Source organism: Nerophis ophidion, linkage group LG24 (assembly GCF_033978795.1).
Source record: "Nerophis ophidion isolate RoL-2023_Sa linkage group LG24, RoL_Noph_v1.0, whole genome shotgun sequence".
NCBI lineage: Eukaryota > Metazoa > Chordata > Actinopteri > Syngnathiformes > Syngnathidae > Nerophis > Nerophis ophidion.
In genome coordinates this window covers 4520039-4543495 of record NC_084634.1, presented here as the reverse complement: position 1 = coordinate 4543495, position 23457 = coordinate 4520039, and the positions used below count along the sequence as shown (strand labels likewise).

Genomic DNA, 23457 nt, shown 5'->3' with positions numbered 1-23457 from the left:
ATATTAGGAAAACAACTCTCTTCCCCCCAAAAAATCCCCAAAATAAACCCCGAGAAAAGTTGTCATACAATATTTTTTATAATTTTCTGAAAGATAATGTCTTAATTTTACATGACAAAAAATATTTAAATAGGGTTTTTTTTTAATAAAAAAAAAAAAGGTTCTCATTGTGCAATAATTACGTAAAAATATTTTGAGGGAAAAAAATCAAATTTGCAAGAAAAAATGAGGCCATTTTACATATTTTGGAAAGACCTTGTTTTTTTTAAAAGAAAAAAAAGTGTCAATATTGTGAGAAAAAACTTTTTGAGAAAAAACAATTATTTCACCAAAGACAAATGTTTAATGTTACAATATTAAAGTCAAATATATTTGGAAAAGTGTCTTTTTTTTTAGAAAAAAGGTTATTTTACAATAATTATGTTGGAATATTTTGAGAAAAAAGATAAAAATTACAAGAAAAAAATGATGCCATTTTGCATATTGTGGAAAAAGACCATTTTTTGGGAGAAAAAAAAAAGGTGCAGTAATGTGAAAAAAAACTATCGTAGAATAATTTTCTGAGAAAAAAAAAACATTATTTCACAAAAGAAAAAATATGTAATTTTACAATATTAAATGTCCAGGGTGTACCCCGCCTTCCGCCCGATTGTAGCTGAGATAGGCGCCAGTGCCCCCCGCGATCCCAAAAATGGAATAAGCGGTAGAAAATGGATGGATGGATAAAGTCAAATATATAAGGAAAACAACTTTCTTCCCCCAAATAAATCCCCCAAATAAACCCCGAGAAAAGTTGTCATACAATAACTTTTATCATTTTATGAAGGATTTTTTCTTTTAATTTTAACATGAAAAAAATAAATTTTTTTAAAAAGTTCTCATTGTACAATAATTATGTTGCGATATTTTGAGGAAAAAAATAAAAGTTGAAAGAAAAAATTATGCCATTTTATGTATCGTGGAAAGACAATTTTTTTGAAAAAAAAAAAAAAAAAAGTTGCAGTATTGTGAAAAAAAACTGTCGTACAAGAATTTTCTGAGAAAAAAAAATTTCACAAAAGAAAAAATATGTAATTTTACAATATTAAAGTCAAATATATTAGGAAAACAACTCTCTTCCCCCAAATAAATCCCCCAAATAAACCCCGAGAAAAGTTGTCATACAATAACTTTTATCATTTTATGAAGGTTTTTTTTCTTTTAGTTTTACATGACAAAAAATATATATATATATTTTTGTATCCATACAATAATTGTACAATAATTATGTTGCGATATTTTGAGGAAAAAAATAAAAGTTGAAAGAAAAAATTATGCCATTTTGCATATTGTGGAAAAAGACCATTTTTGGGAGAAAAAAAAAAGGTGCAGTATTGTGGAAAAAAACTATCGTAGAAGAATTTTCTGAGAAAAAAAAACATTATTTCACAAAAGAAAAAATACGTAATTTTACAATATTAAATGTCCAGGGTGTACCCCGCCTTCCGCCCGATTGTAGCTGAGATAGGCGCCAGCGCCCCCCGCGATCCCAAAAAGGGAATAAGCGGCAGAAAATGGATGGATGGATAAAGTCAAATATATAAGGAAAACAACTCTCTTCCCCCAAATTAAACCCCGAGAAAAGTTGTCATACAACAACTTTTATCATTTTCTGAGGGATTTTTTCTTTTAGTTTTAACAGGACAAAAAATATATAAATGTAAATATATTTTTTGTATATATATATAAATTTAAAAAAAGGTTCTGATTGTACAATAATTATGTTGGGATATTTTGAGGAAAAAATAAAAGTTGAAAGAAAAAATTATGCAATTTTACATATTGTGGAAAAAGACTATTTTGGGGGGGGGGGGGAAAAGGTGCAGTATTGTGAAAAAAACTGTCGTACAAGAATTTTCTGAGAAAAAAACACATTTCACAAAAGAAAAAATATGTAATTTTACAATATTAAAGTCAAATATATTAGGAAAACAACTCTCTTCCCCCAAATAAATCCCCGAAATAAACCCCGAGAAAAGTTGTCATACAATAACTTTTATCATTTTCTGAAGGATTTTTTAGTTTTAGTTTTACATGACAAAAAATATATATATTTTTTTGTATCCATACAATAATTGTACAATAATTATGTTGCGATATTTTGAGGAAAAAAATAAAAGTTGAAAGAAAAAATTATGCCATTTTACATATTGTGGAAGAAGACCATTTTTAAAGGAAAAAAAAGGTGCAGTATTTTTTCCACAAAACTGCACCTTTTTTTATTTAAAAAAAAAAAAGGTCTTTTTTCCACAATATGCAAAATGGCATAATTTTTTCTTTCAACTTTTATTTTTTTCCTCAAAATATCGCAACATAATTATCGTACAAAAACTGTCGTACAAGAATTTTCTGAGAAAAAAAAAACATTATTTCACAAAAGAAAAAAAATATGTAATTTTACAATATTAAAGTCAAATATATTAGGAAAACAACTCTCTTCCCCCAAATAAACCCCGACAAAAGTTGTCATACAATAACTTTTATCATTTTATGAAGGATTTTTTTCTTTTAAAATATATATATATATATATTTTTGTATCCATACAATAATTGTACAATAATTATGTTGCGATATTTTGAGGAAAAAAATAAAAGTTGAAAGAAAAAATTATGCCATTTTACATATTGTGGAAGAAGACCATTTTTTTGGGGGGGGGAAAAAAAGGTTCAGTATTGTGAAAAAAACTGTCGTACAAGAATTTTCTGAGAAAAAAACACATTTCACAAAAGAAAAAATATGTAATTTTACAATATTAAAGTCAAATATATTAGGAAAACAACTCTCTTCCCCCAAATAAATCCCCGAAATAAACCCCGAGAAAAGTTGTCATACAATAACTTTTATCATTTTATGAAGGATTTTTTCTTTTAATTTTAACATGAAAAAAATGAAAAAAAAAAACTTTTATCTAAAAAAATTAAAAAATTTTAAAAAAGTTCTCATTGTACAATAATTATGTTGCGATATTTTGAGGGAAAAAATAAAAGTTGAAAGAAAAAATTATACCATTTTACATATTGTGGAAAGACAATATTTTGGAGAAAAAAAAAAGGTGCAGTATTGTGAAAAAAAAAAACTGTCGTGCAAGAATTTTCTGAGAAAAATTTCACAAAAGAAAGAATATGTAATTTTACAATATAAAAGTCAAATATATTAGGAAAACAACTCTCTTCCCCCAAATAAACCCCGAGAAAAGTTGTCATACAATATCTTTTATCATTTTATGAAGGATTTTTTTCTTTTAGTTTTACATGACAAAAAATATATATATATATTTTTGTATCTATACAATAATTGTACAATAATTATGTTGGGATATTTTGAGGGAAAAAATAAAAGTTGAAAGAAAAAATTATACCATTTTACATATTGTGGCAAGACAATATTTTGGAGAAAAAAAAAGGTGCAGTATTGTGAAAAAAAAAAACTGTCGTGCAAGAATTTTCTGAGAAAAATTTCACAAAAGAAAGAATATGTAATTTTACAATATAAAAGTCAAATATATTAGGAAAACAACTCTCTTCCCCCCAAATAAACCCCGAGAAAAGTTGTCATACAATATCTTTTATCATTTTATGAAGGATTTTTTTCTTTTAGTTTTACATGACAAAAAATATATATATATATTTTTGTATCTATACAATAATTGTACAATAATTATGTTGCGATATTTTGAGGAAAAAAATAAAAGTTGAAAGAAAAAATTATGCCATTTTGCATATTGTGGAAAAAGACCATTTTTTTGAAAAAAAAAAAAAAAGGTGCAGTATTGTGAAAAAAAAACTGTCGAACAAGAATTTTCTGAGAAAAAAAACTATTTCACAAAAGAAAAAAAATGTAATTTTACAATATTAAAATCAAATATATTAGGAAAACAACTCTCTTCCCCCAAATAAATCCCCGAAATAAACCCCGAGAAAAGTTGTCATACAATAACTTTGCTATATAAGTAAACATTATCATTTTCTGAGGGATTTTTTCTTTTAGTTTTAACATGACAAAAAATATATAAGTATAAATATATTTTTTGTATATATATATAAATAAATTAAAAAAAGGTTCTGATTGTACAATAATTATGTTGCGATATTTTGAGGAAAAAAATTAAAGTTGAAAGAAAAAATTATGCCATTTTACATATTGTGGAAAAAGACCATTTTTGGGGGGGGGGGGGGGGGCAAAAAAAAAAGGTGCAGTATTGTGAGAAAAAAAAAACTGTCGTACAAGAATTTTCTGAGAAAAAAACACATTTCACAAAAGAAAAAATATGTAATTTTACAATATTAAAGTCAAATATATTAAGAAAACAACTCTCTTCCCCCAAATAAACCCCGAAATAAACCCCGAGAAAAGTTGTCATACAATAACTTTTATCATTTTATGAAGGATTTTTTCTTTTAATTTTACATGACAAAAAATATTTAAATAGGGTTTTTTTTTATTAAAAAAAAAAAGGTTCTCATTGTACAATAATTCCATAAAAATATTTTGAGGGAAAAAAATTAAATTTGCAAGAAAAAATCAGGCCATTTTACATATTTTGGAAAGACCTTGTTTTTTTAAAAGAAAAAAAAGTTGCAATATTGTGAGAAAAAACTTTTTGAGAAAAAAAAATTATTTCACCAAAGACAAATGTTTAATGTTACAATATTAAAGTCAAATATACTTGGGAAAGTGTCTTTTTTTTTAGAAAAAAGTTTATTATTTTACAATAATTATGTTGGAATATTTTGACAAAAAAGATAAAAAATTACAAGAAAAAAATGATGCCATTTTACATATTGTGGAAAAAGACCATTTTTTGGGGAGGTGCAATTTTGTGGAAAAAACTGTCGGATAAGAATTTTCTGAGAAAAAAAAACATTATTTCACAAAAGAAAAAAAAATGTAATTTTACAATATTAAAGTCAAATATATTAGGAAAACAACTCTCTTCCCCCAAATAAATCCCTGAAATAAACCCCGAGAAAAGTTGTCATACAATAACTTTTATCATTTTCTGAAGGATTTTTTTCTTTTAAAATATATATATATATATATTTTTGTATCCATACAATAATTGTACAATAATTATGTTGCGATATTTTGAGGAAAAAAATAAAAGTTGAAAGAAAAAATTATGCCATTTTACATATTGTGGAAGAAGACCATTTTTTGGGGGGGGAAAAAAAAGGTTCAGTATTGTGAAAAAAACTGTCGTACAAGAATTTTCTGAGAAAAAAACACATTTCACAAAAGAAAAAATATGTAATTTTACAATATTAAAGTCAAATATATTAGGAAAACAACTCTCTTCCCCCAAATAAATCTCCAAAATAAACCCCGACAAAAGTTGTCATACAATAACTTTTATCATTTTATGAAGGATTTTTTTCTTTTAATTTTAACATGACAGGTTGATTGGCAACACTAAATGGTCCCTAGTGTGTGAATGTGAGTGTGAATGTTGTCTGTCTGTCTTAGCCCTGTGATGAGGTTGCGACTTGTCCAGGGTGTACCCCGCCTTCCGCCTGATTGTAGCTGAGATAGGCGCCAACGCCCCCCGCTACCCCAAAAGGGAACAGGCATTAGGAAATGGATGTAATGTTGAAAAATCTGTAATGTTGTGAGAAAAGTTATCATACAACAATTTTTATAATTTTCTGAGTTTTTTTTTTTTTTACAGGACAAAAACTATTAAAATTGTAATTTTTATCTACAAAAAAGGTTCTCATTGTACAATAATTATGTCGGAATGTTTTGAGAGAAAAATTATGTTGGAATATTTTGAGAGAAAAATAAAAGTTCTGTCAAAAAATATGGCATTTTACATGATGAAAGTCATATTGTGAAAAAAAAAAATTTTTGAAAGAAAAAAATTGCAATATTGTGAGAAGAAAACTGTCATACACAATTTTTTTTATCATTTTCGTATTTATTTTACAAGACAAAAAATATGAAAAAATTCATTTTTATCTAGAAAAAAGGTTCTCCTTGTACAAAAATTATGTTGGAATATTTTGAGGGAAAAAATAAGTTAGCAGAAAAAAATATGCCATTTTACATGATTAAAGTCAAATATATTGTGGAAAAATATATTTTTGGGGGGGGGGGTAAAGTTGCAGTATTGTGAAAAAACTGTCTTACAAGAATTTGTTGTAATTTTCTGAGGGAAAAAAAACATTATTTCACAAAAGAAAAAATATGTAATTTTACAATATTAAAGTCAAATATATTAGGAAAACAAAAAAAGGTTCTCACTGTACTATAATTATGTCAGCATATTTTGCGAAAAAAGATCAGTTCCAAGAAAAGTTTTACATGATTAAAGTCAAATGTAATGTGGAAAAATTACAATTTAAATAAGCTGTCGTACAATAATATTTATTTAATTTTCTGAGAAAATTTTTTATTTCACAAAAGAAAGTGTATGTTGTGAGAAAAGTTGTCATACAATAATTTTATGAGGGAAAAAATGTTATTTCACAACACAAAAAATATTAAAATTCTAATTTTTGTCTAGAAAAAAGTCATTGTACAATAATTGTCAGAATATTTTGAAAGAAAAAATTAAGTTCAGAGGGAAAAAATATGCCATTTTACATCATGAAAGTCAAATATATTAGGAAAATGTCATTTTTTATATAGGAAAAGTTCTCATTGTACAATAATTGTCAGAATATTTGAGAACATTATTTTTCAGGACAAAAATTGTGTAATTTAACAATATTAAAGTCAAATATATTGGGAAAATGTCATTTATCTAGAAAAAAGGTTCTTATTCTACAATAATTATGTCGAAATATTTTGAGTAAAAAGATACAAATTACAAGGAAAAAATGATGCCATTTTACATGATTAAAGTCAAATATATTGTGGAAAAAGTCCAAAACAATAAAGTGAACTCCAAAAATGGTATAAAAAAAACAACAACAAAATAAAACAGTTTTTTCTTTTCAAGGACCTAACAAAACATGCATCAGTCTCCAAAACAATATAGTTGAGGGTGGAATGTGTGCCTAATTAAAATATGTATACGTTTAATGAAGTCTTCAATGATTGTTTTTGTCATCCTAAACAGAAACCCACATCCTGGCTGCCAAAACGAAGAAAAAGTGAACGCCAAAAATGGTAAAAAAAGTGATTTTTCTTTTCAAGGACCTATCAAAACATGCATCAGTCTTCAAAACAATATAGTTGAGGGTGGAATGTGTGCCAAATTAAAAGATGTATACTTTTAAACAGAAACCCACATCCTGGCTGCCAAAAATGAAGAAAAAGTGAACGCCAAAAATGGTAAAAAAAAAACAAACGGATTTTTCTTTTCAAGGACCAATCAAAACATGCATCAGTCTCCAAAACAATATAGTTGAGGGTGGAATGTGTGCCAAATTAAAAGATGTATACTTTTAAACAGAAACTCTCATCCTGGCTGCCAAAACGAAGAAAAAGTGAACGCCAAAAATGGTAAAATGATTTTTCTTTTCAAGGACCTATCAAAACATGCATCAGTCTCCAAAACAATATAGTTGAGGGTGGAATGTGTGCCAAATTAAAAGATGTATACGTTTAATGAAGTCTTCAATGATTGTTTTTGTCATCCTAAACAGAAACCCACATCCTGGCTGCCAAAACGAAGAAAAAGTGAACGCCAAAAATGGTAAAAAAATGATTTTTCTTTTCAAGTACCCATCAAGACATGCATCAGTCATCAAAACAATATAGTTGAGGGTGGAATGTGTGCCAAATTAAAAGATGTATACGTTTAATGAAGTCTTCAATGATTGTTTTTGTCATCCTATACAGAAACCCACATCCTGGCTGCCAAAATGAAGAAAAAGTGAATGCCAAAAATGGTAAAAAAAAACTTCTTTTTTCAAGGACCTATCAAAACATGCATCAGTCTCCAAAACAATATAGTTGAGGGTGGAATGTGTGCCAAATAAAAGATGTATACTTTTAATGAGGTCTTCAATGATTGTTTTTGTCATCCTATACAGAAACCCACATCCTGGCTGCCAAAACGAAGAAAAAGTGAATGCCAAAAATGGTAAAAAAAAACATCTTCTTTTTTCAAGGACCTATCAAAACTTGCATCAGTCTCCAAAACAATATAGTTGAGGGTGGAATGTGTGCCAAATTAAAAGATGTATACGTTTAATGAAATTTTCAATGATTGTTTTTGTCATCCTCAACAGAAACCCACATCCTGGCTGCCAAAACGAAGAAAAAGTGAACGCCAAAAATGGTAAAAAAAAACTTTTTTTTTTCAAGGACCTATCAAAACATGCATCAATCTCCAAAACAATATAGTTGAGGGTGGAATGTGTGCCAAATTAAAAGAAGTATACGTTTAAACAGAAACCCACATCCTGGCTGCCAAAACGAAGAAAAAGTGAACGCCAAAAATGGTAAAAAAAATTATTTTTCTTTTCAAGTACCCATCAAGACATGCATCAGTCTCCAAAACAATATAGTTGAGGGTGGAATGTGTGGCAAATTAAAAGATGTATACGTTTAAACAGAAACCCACATCCTGGCTGCCAAAACGAAGAAAAAGTGAACGCCAAAAATGGTAAAAAATCGGATTTTTCTTTTCAAGGACCAATCAAAACATGCATCAGTCTCCAAAACAATATAGTTGAGGGTGGAATGTGTGCCAAATTAAAAGATGTATACTTTTAAATAGAAACCCACACCCTGGCTGCCAAAACGAAGAAAAAGTGAACGCCAAAAATGGTTAAAAAAACGGATTTTTCTTTTCAAGGACCTATCAAAACATGCATCAGTCTCCAAAACAATATAGTTGAGGGTGGAATGTGTGCCAAATTAAAAGATGTATACTTTTAAATAGAAACCCACATCCTGGCTGCCAAAACAAAGAATACGTGAACCCCAAAAATGGTTAAAAAAAAGGGACTGAAAGCAAATCTTTATTCAGAAGTCAAACTACAATAAAAATACTGTAAATTAATTAAAAAAAAGAGCGCCCCCTTCAGTTTGCCGCCTGCTGGGCCTGCCGGCGGAGCAGCACGTAGATCTTCTCCTTGATCCAGTCCTTGTTGTAGGGTTGGTACGTCTGCGTGTCGGTGCGATACCTGCGGGAGGAGGGGGGATGTTATCATCTTGGGCGAGGGGTTGCTGTGGCGACGTGGCTGTGGGCGGGGCTTACACCAGGCAGCTGAGGTCGGACAGGTCGTCGACGAAGTCGAAGAGCTGGCTGATGTCGTACGTTATGGACGGGCTGTTGGGGTTCATCCTCTTCAAATGCTCCTCGTACATCTTGCACACACCTGAGTGCCAAAACCGTCAGATTTGCCTCGTCACTCCAGCAGCACTGAGATCAAACCCGCCCAAACTACCTCTAGGCAACGTCGCCGACACCGACTCCAAAAAAAACTGCTCCAAAGTACGTAAAATAAGGCTCCGCTTTTACAAAAATGTGCTAGCTTGATGCTAATGCACATTGGCTTTGCGATTGGTTAGCATTAGCAATTTTACACGGCAACTTCAACGCCTCAAAATTTGTTGACGAAAACTACAACTGGTACTCCCTGATTGTGCGCTGCCGAACATGCTCCTCTGCTTGTTAAAGCAGCAATGTCATGACGACGGAGGGTTGGGGGGCCGCTACTTTTTTAGAGGCGGTATAGTACGGAATATGATTCATTTGTAGCACGATATCAATACCGTACAACCCTAATATAGCGTATGATAGTTTGTAAAAAAAAAATTGTCATACAATCATTTTTTTTAATATTTTTTTGTGGGGAAAAATTGTTATTTTACAGGACAAAAAATATTAAATGTGTTATTTTTATCTATAAAAAAGGGTTGTCATTGTACAATAATTATGTTAGAATATTTTGAGGGAAAAAAAAGTTCCAAGCAAAAAAAATATGCCATTTTACATGATGAAAGTCAATTATATTGTGGAAAAATACATTTTTTGGTTAAAAAAAAAAGTTGCAATATTGTGAGAAAAACGCTTTTGTACAAAAATTATTAGTAATTTTCTGAGAACATTTAATTTCATAGGAAAAATTTTGTAATTTTACATTAAAGTCAAATATTAGAAAAAATGTCATTTATCTAGAAAAAAGTTCTTATTCTACAATAATTATGTCAGAACATTTTGAGTAAAAAGAAAAAAATGATGCCATTTTACATGATTAAAGTCAGATATATTGTGGAAAAAGTCCTACATTATTTTTTTTTAAAGTTCAATGTTGTGAGAAAAGTTGTCGGACAAGCAATTTTTATTATTTTCTGAGGGAAAACAATCTTATTTTCTAGGACAAAAATTATTTAATTTCACAACATTAAAGTCAAATATATTTAAAAAATGTCATCGATCTAGAAAAAAGGTTGTTATTCTACAATAATTATGTCAGAATATTTTGAGTAAAAAGATAAAAATTACAAGAAAAAATGATGCCATTTTACATGATTAAAGTCAAATATATTGTGGAAAAAGTTATAGTTTTTCTGAGAAAAAGTTGTTGGACAAGCAAAAGTTAGAATTTTCTGAGGGAAAACATTCTTATTTTTCAGGATAAAAATTATGTAATTTTACAATATTAAAGTCAAATATATTAGATAAAATGTCATTCATCTAGAAAAATATTTCTTATCGTACAATAATTATGTCAGAATATTTTGAGTAAAAAGATAAAAATTACAAGAAAAAATGATGCAATTTTACATGATTAAAGTCAAATATATTGTGGAAAAAGTCCTACATTATTTTTTTTTTTTTAAGTTCAATGTTGTGAGAAAAGTTGTTGGACAAAAATGATGTAATTTTACAATATTAAAGTCAAATATATTAGAAAAATGTCATTTATCTAGAAAAAAGGTTCTTATTGTACAATAATTGTCAGAATATTTTGAGTAAAAAAGATAAAAATTACAAGAAAAAATGACGCCATTTTACATGATTAAAGTCAAATATTGATGAAAAAGTTATAGTTTTTCTGAGAAAAAGTTGTGAGAAAAGTTGTTGGACAAGCAAAAGTTAGAATTTTCTGAGGAAAAACATTCTTATTTTTCAGGATAAAAATTATGTAACTTTACAATATTAAAGTCAAATATATTTGAAAAAATGTCATTTATCTAGAAAAAGGGTTCTCATTGTACAATAATTATGTTGGAATATTTTGAGAGAAAAAGTAAGTTCCAAGAAAAAAATATGCCAATTTACATGATTAAAGTCAAATATATTTTGTATAAAAAAGTTGCAATATGGTGAGACATACGCTGTTGTACAATCATTCTTTTGTAATTAACTGAGAACATTTCCTTTAATGAGAAAAATTATGTAATTTTACAATATTAAAGTCAAATATATTAGGAAAAATGTCTTGTCTAGAAAAAAAGGTTATTATTCTACAATAATTATGTATTTTACATGATTAAAGTCAAATGCATTGTGGAAAAATACATTTTTTTGGACAAAAAAGTTGCAATATTGTGAGAAAAAAACTTCAGAAATTTTCTGAGAATAACATTTTATTTCACAAGAAAAAATCATGTAATTTTACTAGATTAAACGGCAAATATATATATATATATTTTTTATTAATCAGAAAAAAATATCGTGAGAAGTTCTCATTGCACAATAATTATGTTGGAATATTTTGGAAAAAGGCATTATTTTTGGGGGGTGGGGGGGGTGCAATAAGCCGTCTTACAATATTTATTTTTGTAATTTTCTGGGAAAAAAAAAAAAAAAAAAAAAAATTCCCAAGACACAAATATTAAAGTCAAATATTTTAGGAACACGTGTATTGTTTTTATTTAGAAAAAAAGTTAGTGTAGTATTATGACAAGTTATCATTGTACAATAATTATGTCGGAATATTTTGAGAGGAAAAAATAAAAGTTCAGAATAAAAAATAATGCTATTTTACATGATTAAAGTCAAATGTATTGTGGAAAAATAATTTTTTGGGGACAAAAAAGTTGCAATATTGTGAGAAAAAAACTATCAGTAATTTTCTGAGAACCATTTTATGTCACAAGAGAAAAATCATGTAATTTTACTATATTAAACGGCAAATATATTTAGTTTTTTTTTTTATTAATCACAAAAAACATTTTTTTAGTAATATTGTGAGAAGTTCTCATTGCACAATAATTATGTTGGAATATTTTGAAATAAAGAATTATTTTTTTTGGGGGGGGGGGGGGGCCAATAAGCTGTCTTACAATATTTATTTTTGTAATTTTCTGAAAAAAAAAGTGATATTTCCCAAGTCAAATATTTTAGGAACACGTGTATTGTGTTTATTTATAAAAAAAGTTAGTGTAGTATTATGACAAGTTCTCATTGCACAATAATCATGTTGGAATATTTTGAGAAAAAAGCTCAAATGTACAAGAAAAAAATATGCAATGTGTTGTGGAAATGTTTTTTTGTTTTTTTTTTTAATAAAAGTTGCAATATTGTGAGAAAAAGCTGCCATAGAATATTCTTTTATTTAGTGAGGAAATATTTTACAAGACAAATTGTGTAATTTTCAGTCAAATACATTAGGAAAAATGCAATTTTTTTTATATAGGACGATGTGTCATTACACAATAATTAAGTCAGAATATTTTGAGAAAATAAAACAATTACAAGAAAAAAATACACCATTTTACATGATTAGAGTCAAATACATTGTGGAAAAAGTTGCAGTATTGTGAGAAAAAGCTGTCTCATACGAATTTTTAGTAGTAAAAAATGTGAATATTGTGAGAAGAAGTTCTTATGGCACAATTATGTTGGAATATTTTGGAAAAAAGGCATGGTCATTTCAAAGAAAGTTATCCATCAATTTGTACGTACACAAATCCAATAACCAAAGGCTTAGGTATTAATATAATTCTACTTTTATATTCTTACATTCCGTGAAGACAAGTTCCACACCCCTGCTGTAATAATGTGTGACACATCAGTCTGTTGATTGACAGTCAAAGTAACATTTTTAGGGCCCGCATGGCCAAAGGAACTATTGTTTTTTGTGCGTTTTATTATTATTATTCCGCCGCCTCTTTGAACTGTAATGTCACCCCCTGACCATGCTTCAAAACTCACCAAATTTCACACACTCATCAGAACTGGCAAAAATTGCCATCTAATAAAAAAAAAAACCCCAAAAATGCGCTCTAGCGCCCCCTACGGAAAAAAAAAAACGACTGCTTGTAACTTCCGTTAGCAATGTCGTAGAGACATGAAACCAAAACCTCTATGTAGGACTGACTTACACCTAGATTTCATAATTTTACTTTATACGGCAAAAATCAAAAAAAATTTGGCAAAAACCCCTTCAAAGCAAAATTTGCCTAAAAAAAAATGCGATTTTTGCCTCTTTGCGCTGTATTTTGACCCTCTCAAAATGCTTCAAAACTCACCAAACTTGGCACACACCTCAGGACTGGCAAAAATTGCAATCTAGTAAAAAAACCAAACCCCAAAACTCAAAATTGCGCTCTAACGCAATTTTTGAATAAAACACAGAAAAAACTGCTCCTGGGAAGAAAACTCAAACAAAACTGCCCGTAACTTCCAGTAGGAATGTTGGGGGGACATGAAACAAAAACTTCTATGTAGGTCTCACTTAGACCTACATTTTAATAATTGACATCCTTCAGCAAAAACCAACAGGAAGTTGGCAATTACCCCTTCAAAACAAAAGTTTTGTAAGAACCCGTCACCTTTCTTCAAAAGTTATCTCCTCTGAGCGCCTTTGTCGTTTCGGCTTCAAACTCGCACAGGAGAGAGTTTGAACCCTTCTGATTAAAAGTACCGAACAGAGTTTTGATTACTGCTCCGGTTTTGATTTTATGACCCTTCAAAGATCAACTGCGCTAATGCTGCTGCCCTGCTGTTGTCTCAAGATGGCTACTACCACTGGACAAAAGTATTGGGACACTTAGTCCTAACACTGGGCAAAAGTATTGGGACACTTAGGACTAACCGTAGACAATGACAATGTGAAATGGAATTAAATCTTTTTTGTCCTCAAAATTCAACACACAATACCCTATAATAATATTAACTACTATCCATGCATCTTCTAACGCCTGTTATGGGTTTGGGTCTCGGGGGCTGCAACCAAAGGCGGGCCCGACCAACGCTCCTTGCAGCTTTAATTACGTATAAAATAGAATGTTACCTCTGCCATTGAACAATGAGACGTGTGTTTGTGACTAAAGAAGAGAATGACGGAGAGCTCACCTTCCAGGCACTCGTTGACGGATTCATAGTCGGCGTACGTGCGTCCCTCCGGCCTCTTGGTGGGCTGCACCAGCAGGATGGTGTGTGACTATTCAAACATGGACAAGACAGTGCTAAAAAATAACGTTCAAAATATAAAACATTCTCATGCATTGAAATCCTACCGCACCTGTTCAAGAAGTCGCATTAATGGTAAGAAGTATTTTATGGTCGTTCTCCCAGGAAGGCAGACGGACTACTCGGAACACGGCATTTAGGTAAAAACATGACTTAATTTAAACAAACAAAAAAAATCGCTCACAGCGGAGGCATAACTTGGGCTAAGGAAGAAAGCTAACGCATAAACAGACTATGAACGTAAATTAGGGATGCACCGGAATGAAAATTTGTGGCCGAAGCCGAAACCGAATAAAATTTGAGCGCTTGGCCGAAGGCCGAATACCATCCATCATCTTCATCTTCCGCTTATCCGAGGTCGGGTCGCGGGGGCAACAGCCTAAGAAGGGAAACCCAGACTTCCCTCTCCCCAGCCACTTCGTCCAGCTCTTCCCGGGGGATCCCGAGGCGTTCCCAGGCCAGCCGGGAGACATAGTCTTCCCAACGTGTCCTGGGTCTTCCCCATGGCCTCCTACCGGTTGGACGTGCCCTAAACACCTCCCTAGGGAGGCGTTCGGGTGGCATCCTGACCAGATGCCCGAACCACCTCATCTGGCTCCTCTCCATGTGGAGGAGCAGCGGCTTTACTTTGAGTTCCTCCCGGATGGCAGAGCTTCTCACCCTATCTCTAAGGGAGAGACCTGGAAACTCATTTGGGCCACTTGTACCCGTGATCTTATCCTTTCGGTCATGACCCAAAGCTCATGACCATAGGTGAGGATGGGAACGTAGATCGACCGGTAAATTGAGAGCTTTGCCTTCCGGCTCAGCTCCTTCTTCACCACAACGGATCGGTACAACGTCCGCATTACTGAAGACGCCGCACCGATCCGCCTGTCGATCTCACGATCCACTCTTCCCTCACTCGTGAACAAGACTCCTAGGTACTTGAACTCCTCAAATACCAAATACCGAATAATAAATGCGGTTTTTCACAACTTTTTTATATTGCATAAATAGCCTAGAATAAATATTTAGACATGTTTTTCAAATAAAGTAAATTTTTATTGAATATTGACATTTTTTAATACTCTAGTAGCCTTTGCTTTTCAAAAAAAAAGCACAGTTTTTCATTTATATTAGGCCTTCAAACAAAACATGCATTCCAAAAAAAAATAAAGTGCATTAAAATGGATAAACCCACAACAAATGAATTATTGTCCTTTTGGCAAAAGTCTGCTTAGCCACAGTAGATATGCTAATAATGTAAACAGAGGCCCCACTAAATCTCAATAAGTGTGTGCTTGTAACCTCATACACTTATACAGGTACACAACACATCACAGGCCAGAACAGATTTGTCAATAACAGTACTTCAGCTTCAGAATAAAAAAAGAAGGAAACTAACTATGTATAAAACAATTTAAATTTAACACTGCACGTTGGTTGATTGCGTCACCGCGTCAAAAAATTGCGTCACACGCCACTATTCGGCCTTGTTTTTAACTCATTCCACCGAAGGCCGAATGTGGCTTTTTTTGCCATATTCGGTTACCGATTAATCGGTGCATCCCTAACATAAATCAAACAAAACTTACTTGGCGTGGCATGAAGCAGGAAACTATGGCAAGGCATGAAACAAGTTAGCACAGAGCAAGAAAAGGTCACATCGACGCCAGGGCGACTGACTGGCAAAGACGAGCTTAAATGCCGCTTCTGATTAGTGCTCGGGAAGCAGGTGAGCGGGCATTTTGTCCACCTTAGGACAAAATGAGTAAACCAAGGAAACCAGACAAGGGAGTGGAAAAAAATAGGAACTTAAAGAGTCCAAAAGACAAACAAAAACATGATCAACAGACATGACATTTGATTTATTATTGATTAGCCTCAGAATAACAATGTTATTAAAAAGAATAAGAGACTTATTATACTCAAAAAATGTTGGTCTTACTTAATAATGCACGCATTTAGTTGTATTCAGTGTTAAAAAATATGATATGGCTCTCACGGAAATACATTTTGAAATAAGGTTCCCGAGCCCTGATCTAGTGGTAGGCCAAAGAATCGCTTTATTGACACCAAAACTCCCAAAGGTATGCGCCGTTTATTCTTAACTGTGCCTCTGCTGTAGCACTTTGTTCTGGTGTCTCGCTTAAAAAGACACTTTAAAAAAAAGAAATTTTTTGAGGGGGAATATTGTGAGGAAAAACCTGCCCATAAATGTTTTTATGAAAATTTATAGGATTAAAATCAAATATTTTGTAAAACAACCTCACAATCCTAAAGAAAACCCTGCAATATTCGGAGGAAAAAATGTTTTACAAAGATTGTGGAGAAATATTTTTTTAAAAACTTTTTTTTTTTAAGAAAAATGAATGCCATTTTACATGATTAAAGACCTACTGAAAGCCACTACTAGCGACCACGCAGTCTGATAGTTTATATATCAATGATGAAATATTAACATTGCAACACATGCCAATACGTCTGCTTTAGTTTAATAAAATTGCAATTTTTAAATTTCCCGCGGAGTTTCTTGTTGAAAACGTCGCGAAATGATGACGTGTGTTTGTGACGTCTAGGTTTGTAGCGGACATATTAGCCCAGCACCACTTATGGCTAAAAGTCGTCTCTTTTCATCGCATAATTACACAGTAATTTGGACTTCTGTGTTGCTGAATCTTTTGCAATTTGTTCAATTAATAATGGAGACGTCAAAGAAGAATGCTGTTGGTGGAAAGCGGTGTATTACAGCTGCCTTTAGCGACCAAAACACAGCCGATCCTTCTTTGTTTGTTGTGAAGCTTTAATATGGAACAGAGCGGTCAAGCCAACATGTTTCTCTACCACATGTCAACCAGCAAGTTTTTGGATGAGAAAATTGTGATATTAAGTCGGCTCTAAGTTTGCGTCCTCCTGCAGCAGCTGTGACTTTCTTGGCTCCTCCATATGGCTTCCCTCAGAGACATCGGCGGTCACCGCAGCCCTTTGACTTTCAGGTACGACTTTATAATCTCACTAAAACACTATTAACACAATAAGCAGATAAGGGATTTTCCAGAATTATCCTAGTAAATGTGTCCAATAACATCTGAATCGCTCCCGCTGCCGTCGCCTTTTCTTTTTCTCTCACTTTCCTCATCCACAAATCTTTCATCCTTGCTCAAATTAATGGGGAAATCGTCGCTTTCTCGGTCCGAATCGCTCTCGCTGCTGGTGGCCATGTTTATAAACAATGTTCAAATGTGAGGAGCTCCACAACCCGTGACTTCACAAGCACATCGTCTGCTACTTCCGGTACATGCAAGGCTTTTTTATTAGCGACCAAAAGTTGCGAACTTTATCGTCGATGTTCTCTACTAAATCCTTTCAGCAAAAATATGGCAATATCGCGAAATGATCAAGTATGACACATAGAATGGACCTGCTATCCGCGTTTAAATAAGAAAATCTCATTTCAGTAGACCTTTAAAGGGGAAAAAACAATTTGATCATAGTTAACATTACATTAACTGCTTTGTAGCTTTGATTGATTGCAACTTTTATCAGAAGATTGCACAATACAGTACATATTCGGTACATTTGACCACTAGAGGGGGTGGAGGGTTGCCCACATATGCAGTCCTCTCCAAGGTTTCTCATAGTCATCATTGTCAACGTCCCATTGGGGTGAGTTTTTCCTTGCCCTTATGTGGGCTCTACCGAGGATGTCGTTGTGGTTTGTGCAGCCCTTTGAGACACTTGGGCTATATAAATAAACATTGATTGATTAATAAATGGCAATAAGTTTTTCAACTTGTTTAGGTCGGGGTCCACGTTAATAAATTCATGATAGCTGACAATTTAACGGCGTGTTTAGCAAATGATGAATAATGAGAACGTTATGAAATAAGTAAATGAATATGTAGGTCATTATGTGGTGTTTATTCAGCTAAACACCACCTCATGTTTGTGCTAACATTAGCACGATGCTAGCAAGCTTCGCGACTCGCGTTCATTCAATTCGGTATAATGAACATAAACTAATCGGTTTAACATTTAGAGAACAGCGTTCTCTACGCGCGGCGCACCTACCATGTTTTAAAATGTAGTTTGTTGGGAGTTTTCTTCGTAACTTCAAACCGTCTGCGTCTTAAACACGACCTTCTGACACCGGAAGTACAAAGTGACGAGGTCAAAAATAATTATTCGAATTGTTTTTGGAAATTTGATTTTGCTCGATATTTACATCAAGTATTGTGTTGTTGTTGTTTTTTTGTTTTTTTACTGTTTATTAAATGATATTTAATTTGAACATTATTTCGTTGTTGTGGGTACCATTGACGTTGTCACGCCAAATTTCTTGACCCCCCCCTTTTTACATCCGGGGTCATGATTAATACAGACGTTTTGTTAACGTTATATTATAAAAATATAACCCTATATTGTAAAAATACAGACGTTTTGTTAACGCTATATTATGAAAAAAAAAAAAACAATTTACAAACACAAGCTATGGGATGACGCATTTACTTCCGGGGTTACGTTTCCTCTTATGTCATCCCATAGCTTGTGTTTGTAAATTGTTTTTTTTTTTTTATTGTTTTTTTAAATAATATAGCCTTAACAAAACGTCTGTATTAATCATGACCCCAGAAGTAAGTTTGTAGGGAGAAGAAATTTGGCGTGACAACGTCTTATAAGTAGAAGCAGCATTGGCTGCTGTGACGCGAGAAATGGGGCCGCCATCTTGAAGTGGTGATCCTAAACAGTAGAATAATTATTAGGGGCGTGGGAAAAATCGATTCCAATACGAATTGCTATTCTCACGTTGTGCGATTCAGAATCGATTCTTATTTTAAAAAAAACAAAAACGATTTTTTATTTTTCTTTATTTTTTAATAGGGACGGCGTGGCGCAGTGGGAGAGTGGCCGTGCGCAACCCGAGGGTGACTGGTTCAAATCCCACCTAGAACCAACCTCGTCACGTCCGTTGTGTCCTGAGCAAGACACTTCACCCTTGCTCCTGATGGGTGCTGGTTGGCGCCTTGCATGGCAGCTCCCTCCATCAGTGTGTGAATGGGTAAATGTGGAAGTAGTGTCAAAGCGCTTTGAGTACCTTGAAGATAGAAAAGCGCTATACAAGTACAACCCACTTATTTATGTTTTATTTTATTTTTTTTATCAATGCCGGTTGACATGTGGTAGAGAACCATGTTCGCTTGACCGCTCTGTTCCGTAGTAAAGCTTCACCTTCGGGAATGTAAACAAGGAAACACCGTCTGTGTTTGTGTTGTTAAAAGCAGCTGCAATACACCGCTTCCCACCTACAGCTTTCTTCTTTGACGTCTCCATTATTCATTGAACAAATTGCAAAAAATTCAGCAACACAGAAGGCCAGAATACTGTGGAATTTTGCGATTAAAGCAGACGATTTATAGCTGGGATTGGGCTGGAACAAAATGTCTGCTACAATCCGTGACGTCACGCGTCATCATACCCCGACGTTTTCAACAGGATACTTGGCGCGAAATTTAAAATTGCAATTTAGTAAACTAAAAAGGCCGTATTAGCATGTGTTGCAATGTTAAGATTTCATCATTGATATAAAAAATGAGTTTCAGTAGGCCTTTAAGGGAAGAATGTAATACAAAATATCTATACAACGTGTCAGCAACACATATATATATATAGATGTCTAATGTATTCATACATTATATGCATGTATGTGTAACCTTATCATAATGTTTCTTCATTTTAAAAATAGCTGACCCTTTTTTCCCCCTTTTCTGGGATTATTCACAGTCTTGATCTCGGACGTCTGGTCACTTGTTTGTTTATTTGTTTGTTTAGTCTTTATTTGAAGAGACAATGCACAGAAACATTAAGCTCAAAGACACATATGTTCTGTACCAGATTATAGCTAAATGGCTAATTTCCATCTGCAGTCCCTGGCTACCTAAATTAAAGGGATACAAAAATAATGGAAATAAAATTATGACGATAAAATCATACCATATAATTGAATTAAGAAAAGTCATAAAATGCCCTTTCATGGACACATTTTTAATATGCAATGCAACCACATCTCATTTAAATCATCACACAGACAATACAAGCTTTTGTTCACATCCGTCATCATTTGTAAAAGAACCATGATTTTAACAGACACACCTCACAATTTACAACAAAAATGCTGTCATGGATGAATATAATACACATTAAGTTGATGTGTCAAACATAGTGGCCACCTTATTGACCGTGTGAGCAGCTTTGATTGCTCCAAAGCCACTTTTTAACTTCAATTGTAAATGAAAAGTGATCTGTTAGACCAGGGGTCGGGAACCTTTTTGGCTGAGAGAGCTAAGAATCCAAATATTTGAAAATGTATTTCCGTAAGAGATAAATGATAAATGGGTTGTACTTGTATAGCGCTTTTCTACCTTCAAGGTACTCAAAGCGCTTTGACACTACTTCCACATTTACCCATTCACACACACACATTCACACACTGATGGAGGGAGCTGCCATGCAAGGCGCCAACCAGCACCCATCAGGAGCAAGGGTGAAGTGTCTTGCTCAGGACACAACGGACGTGACGAGGTTGGTACTAGGTGGGATTTGAACCAGGGACCCTCGGGTTGCGCACGGCCACTCTCCCACTGCGCCACGCCGTCCCAGAGCCATGTAATATTTTTTTCAACACTGAACACAACTAAATGCGTGCATTTTTAAGTAAGACCAACATTTCTAGAGTATAATAGGTCTCTTATTCTTTGTAATAACACTGTTATTCTGAAGCTAACTGTGGAGGGGGCGTGGCCGGCGGGCCTGCAGCAAAGCGCGGTGTTGCCAGGATCGGCCTCGAAATCAGCGACAGGTGCGTAGATGGCCCGCCTGGGCCTTGTTATCTAATCACCTGTCGCTCTGTTATAAGCAGCAGCCAGGAGGAGAGATGGGGTTGGGGCTGGAGCCAGAGCGCATGCGAGAACGAAAGAGGAAAAGACAATTGCTGGAAAGAAACTGAGGGACTTATTGAAAAATAAAACAATATTGTAACCCTGAAACAGGCTCTCATGTCGGTGCTTGGTGGTCTGAAGAACCCCCAGGAAGGCAAGCCCCACACTAACCAATAATAAATAAATAACTTCTTATCATTAACGCAACTTCTTGAACAGGTGCGGTAGAAAACGGATGGATGGATTAAAAAATGCATGAGAATGTTTTATATTTTGAACATTATTTTTAACACTGTGATTACAAGTGGAATTATTCATTACTAATCGTGTTAAGCAACGTCAGCTCAGATTTATCTGAGAGCCAGATGCAGTCATCAAAAGAGCCACATCTGGCTCTAGAGCCATAGGTTCCCTACCCCTGTGTTAGACTTTTCAAGTTTGTTGTGAGTTAGTTCCATTCCTTATTAAAGTTAAAGTTAAAGTACTAATTTTTGTCACACACATACTAGATGTGGCGAAATTGTTCTCTGCATTTGACCCATCACTCTTGATCACCCCCTGGGAGGTGAGGGGAGCTTATAGCACAGGGGTCACCAACACCAGGTCGCCCGTAAGGACCAGATGAGTCGCCCGCTGGCCTGTTCTAAAAATAGCTCAAATAGCAGCACTTACCTGTGAGCTGCCTTTTTTTTTATTTTATTTTTTTTATTTACTAGCAAGCTGGTCTCGCTTTGCTTGACATATTTAATTGTAAGAGAGACAAAACTCAAATAGAATTTGAAAATCCAAGAAAATATTTGAAAGATTTGGTCTTCACTTGTTTAAATAAATTAATTTATCTTTTTACTTGCTTCTTATAACTTTCAGAAAGATAATTTTAGAGAAAAAATACAACCTTAAAAATAATTTTAGGATTTTTAAACACATATACCTTTTTACCTTTTAAATTCCTTTCTCTTCTTTCCTGACAATTTAAATCAATGTTTGAGTAATTATTTTTATTGTAAAGAATAACAAATACATTTTAATTTAATTCTTCATTTTACCTTCTGTTTTTTTGACGGAGAATATTTGTGACATATTTCTTCAAACTTGTTATGATTAAAATTCTGTAGAATCAAATTTAAATCTTATTTCAAAGTCTTTTGAATTTCTTTAAAAATTTTTGTTCTGGAAAATCTAGAAGAAATAATGATTTGTCGTTTGTTAGAAATATAGCCTGGTCCAATTTGTTATATATTCTAACAAAGTGCAGATTGGATTTTAACCTATTTAAAAAATGTCATCAAAATTCTAAAATTAATCTTAATCAGGAAAAATTCCTAATGATGTTCCAAAAATTATTTTTTTAATTTTTTCAAAAAAATTCAAATGAGCTAGTTTTTCTCTTCAATTTTCTCGGTTGAATTTTGAATTTTAAAGAGTCGAAATAGAAGATGAACTATGTTTCAAAAGTTAATTTTTACTTTTTGTGTGTTCAATTAAGTGTTTTTTTTTCAACATTTATTCTCTACAAAAAAACCTTCCGTAAAAGGAAAAAAAATGTACGACGGAATGACAGACAGAAATACCCATTTATATTTATATATATATATATCAAAGGTAAATTCAGAAAATTGGCTATTTCTGGCAATTTATTTAAGTATGTATCAAACTGGTAGCCCTTTGCATTAATCAGTACCCAAGAAGTAGCTCTTGGTTTCAAAAAGGCTAGTGACCCCTGCCTTATAGCATATAAAAATATTCTATTACTGTTAAGCAAACTATGAATAATAAAACATGTGTCCTTTTATTAAAGCTACACGTATGACAAGAAAACGCGTGAAAATCAGTGGTATTCGGTGAGGTAAGATGAATTAATTGCGCTGAGAGTTCATTTTTCCTGCCCAATGAATAGCACTGAGTGGAGTGGATCACCACTCCAAGATGGCGGCCCCGCGTCTCGTCACTGGGTGGAATGGATCACCACTCCAAGATGGCGGCACCGCGTCTCGTCAGCGCCAGTGAGATGTTTCTAGCGCGTACAGTATCAGCACACATTATGTTTTTTTTTGTTTTTTTTAACCTCTTTTTTGAAGATAATAAAACAATATAGGACAACTTAAACATTTCAGGTAATATATAAAAAAAAATAAATTAAGCAATAAAGTTTGTTAAAAAAAAATAAATAAAAAAGCTTA

The 23457-nt window shown here is 32.8% G+C and overlaps 1 protein-coding gene across 1 annotated transcript; it reads right to left on the bottom strand.

Moving 5' to 3' along the window:
- Window positions 1-8939: 8939 nt before the first annotated feature.
- LOC133542046 (enhancer of rudimentary homolog) lies at window positions 8940-18556 on the bottom strand. Its single transcript, XM_061885853.1, has 4 exons — window positions 18414-18556; window positions 14244-14331; window positions 9192-9312; window positions 8940-9117 (listed from the first exon to the last, which is right to left on the bottom strand). The coding sequence occupies exons 1-4, from the start codon at window positions 18414-18416 to the stop codon at window positions 9015-9017; spliced, it is 315 nt and encodes a 104-aa protein (XP_061741837.1). The 5' UTR covers window positions 18417-18556; the 3' UTR covers window positions 8940-9014.
- Window positions 18557-23457: the final 4901 nt, after the last annotated feature.

Coding starts and splice junctions, on each gene's coding strand:
- LOC133542046 (XM_061885853.1), bottom strand. Junction 9,313..14,243: donor CGTCAACGAGTGCCTGGAAG/GTGAGCTCTCCG, acceptor TTTGGCACTCAG/GTGTGTGCAAGATGTACGAG. Junction 9,118..9,191: donor TCCGACCTCAGCTGCCTGGT/GTAAGCCCCGCC, acceptor CTCCTCCCGCAG/GTATCGCACCGACACGCAGA.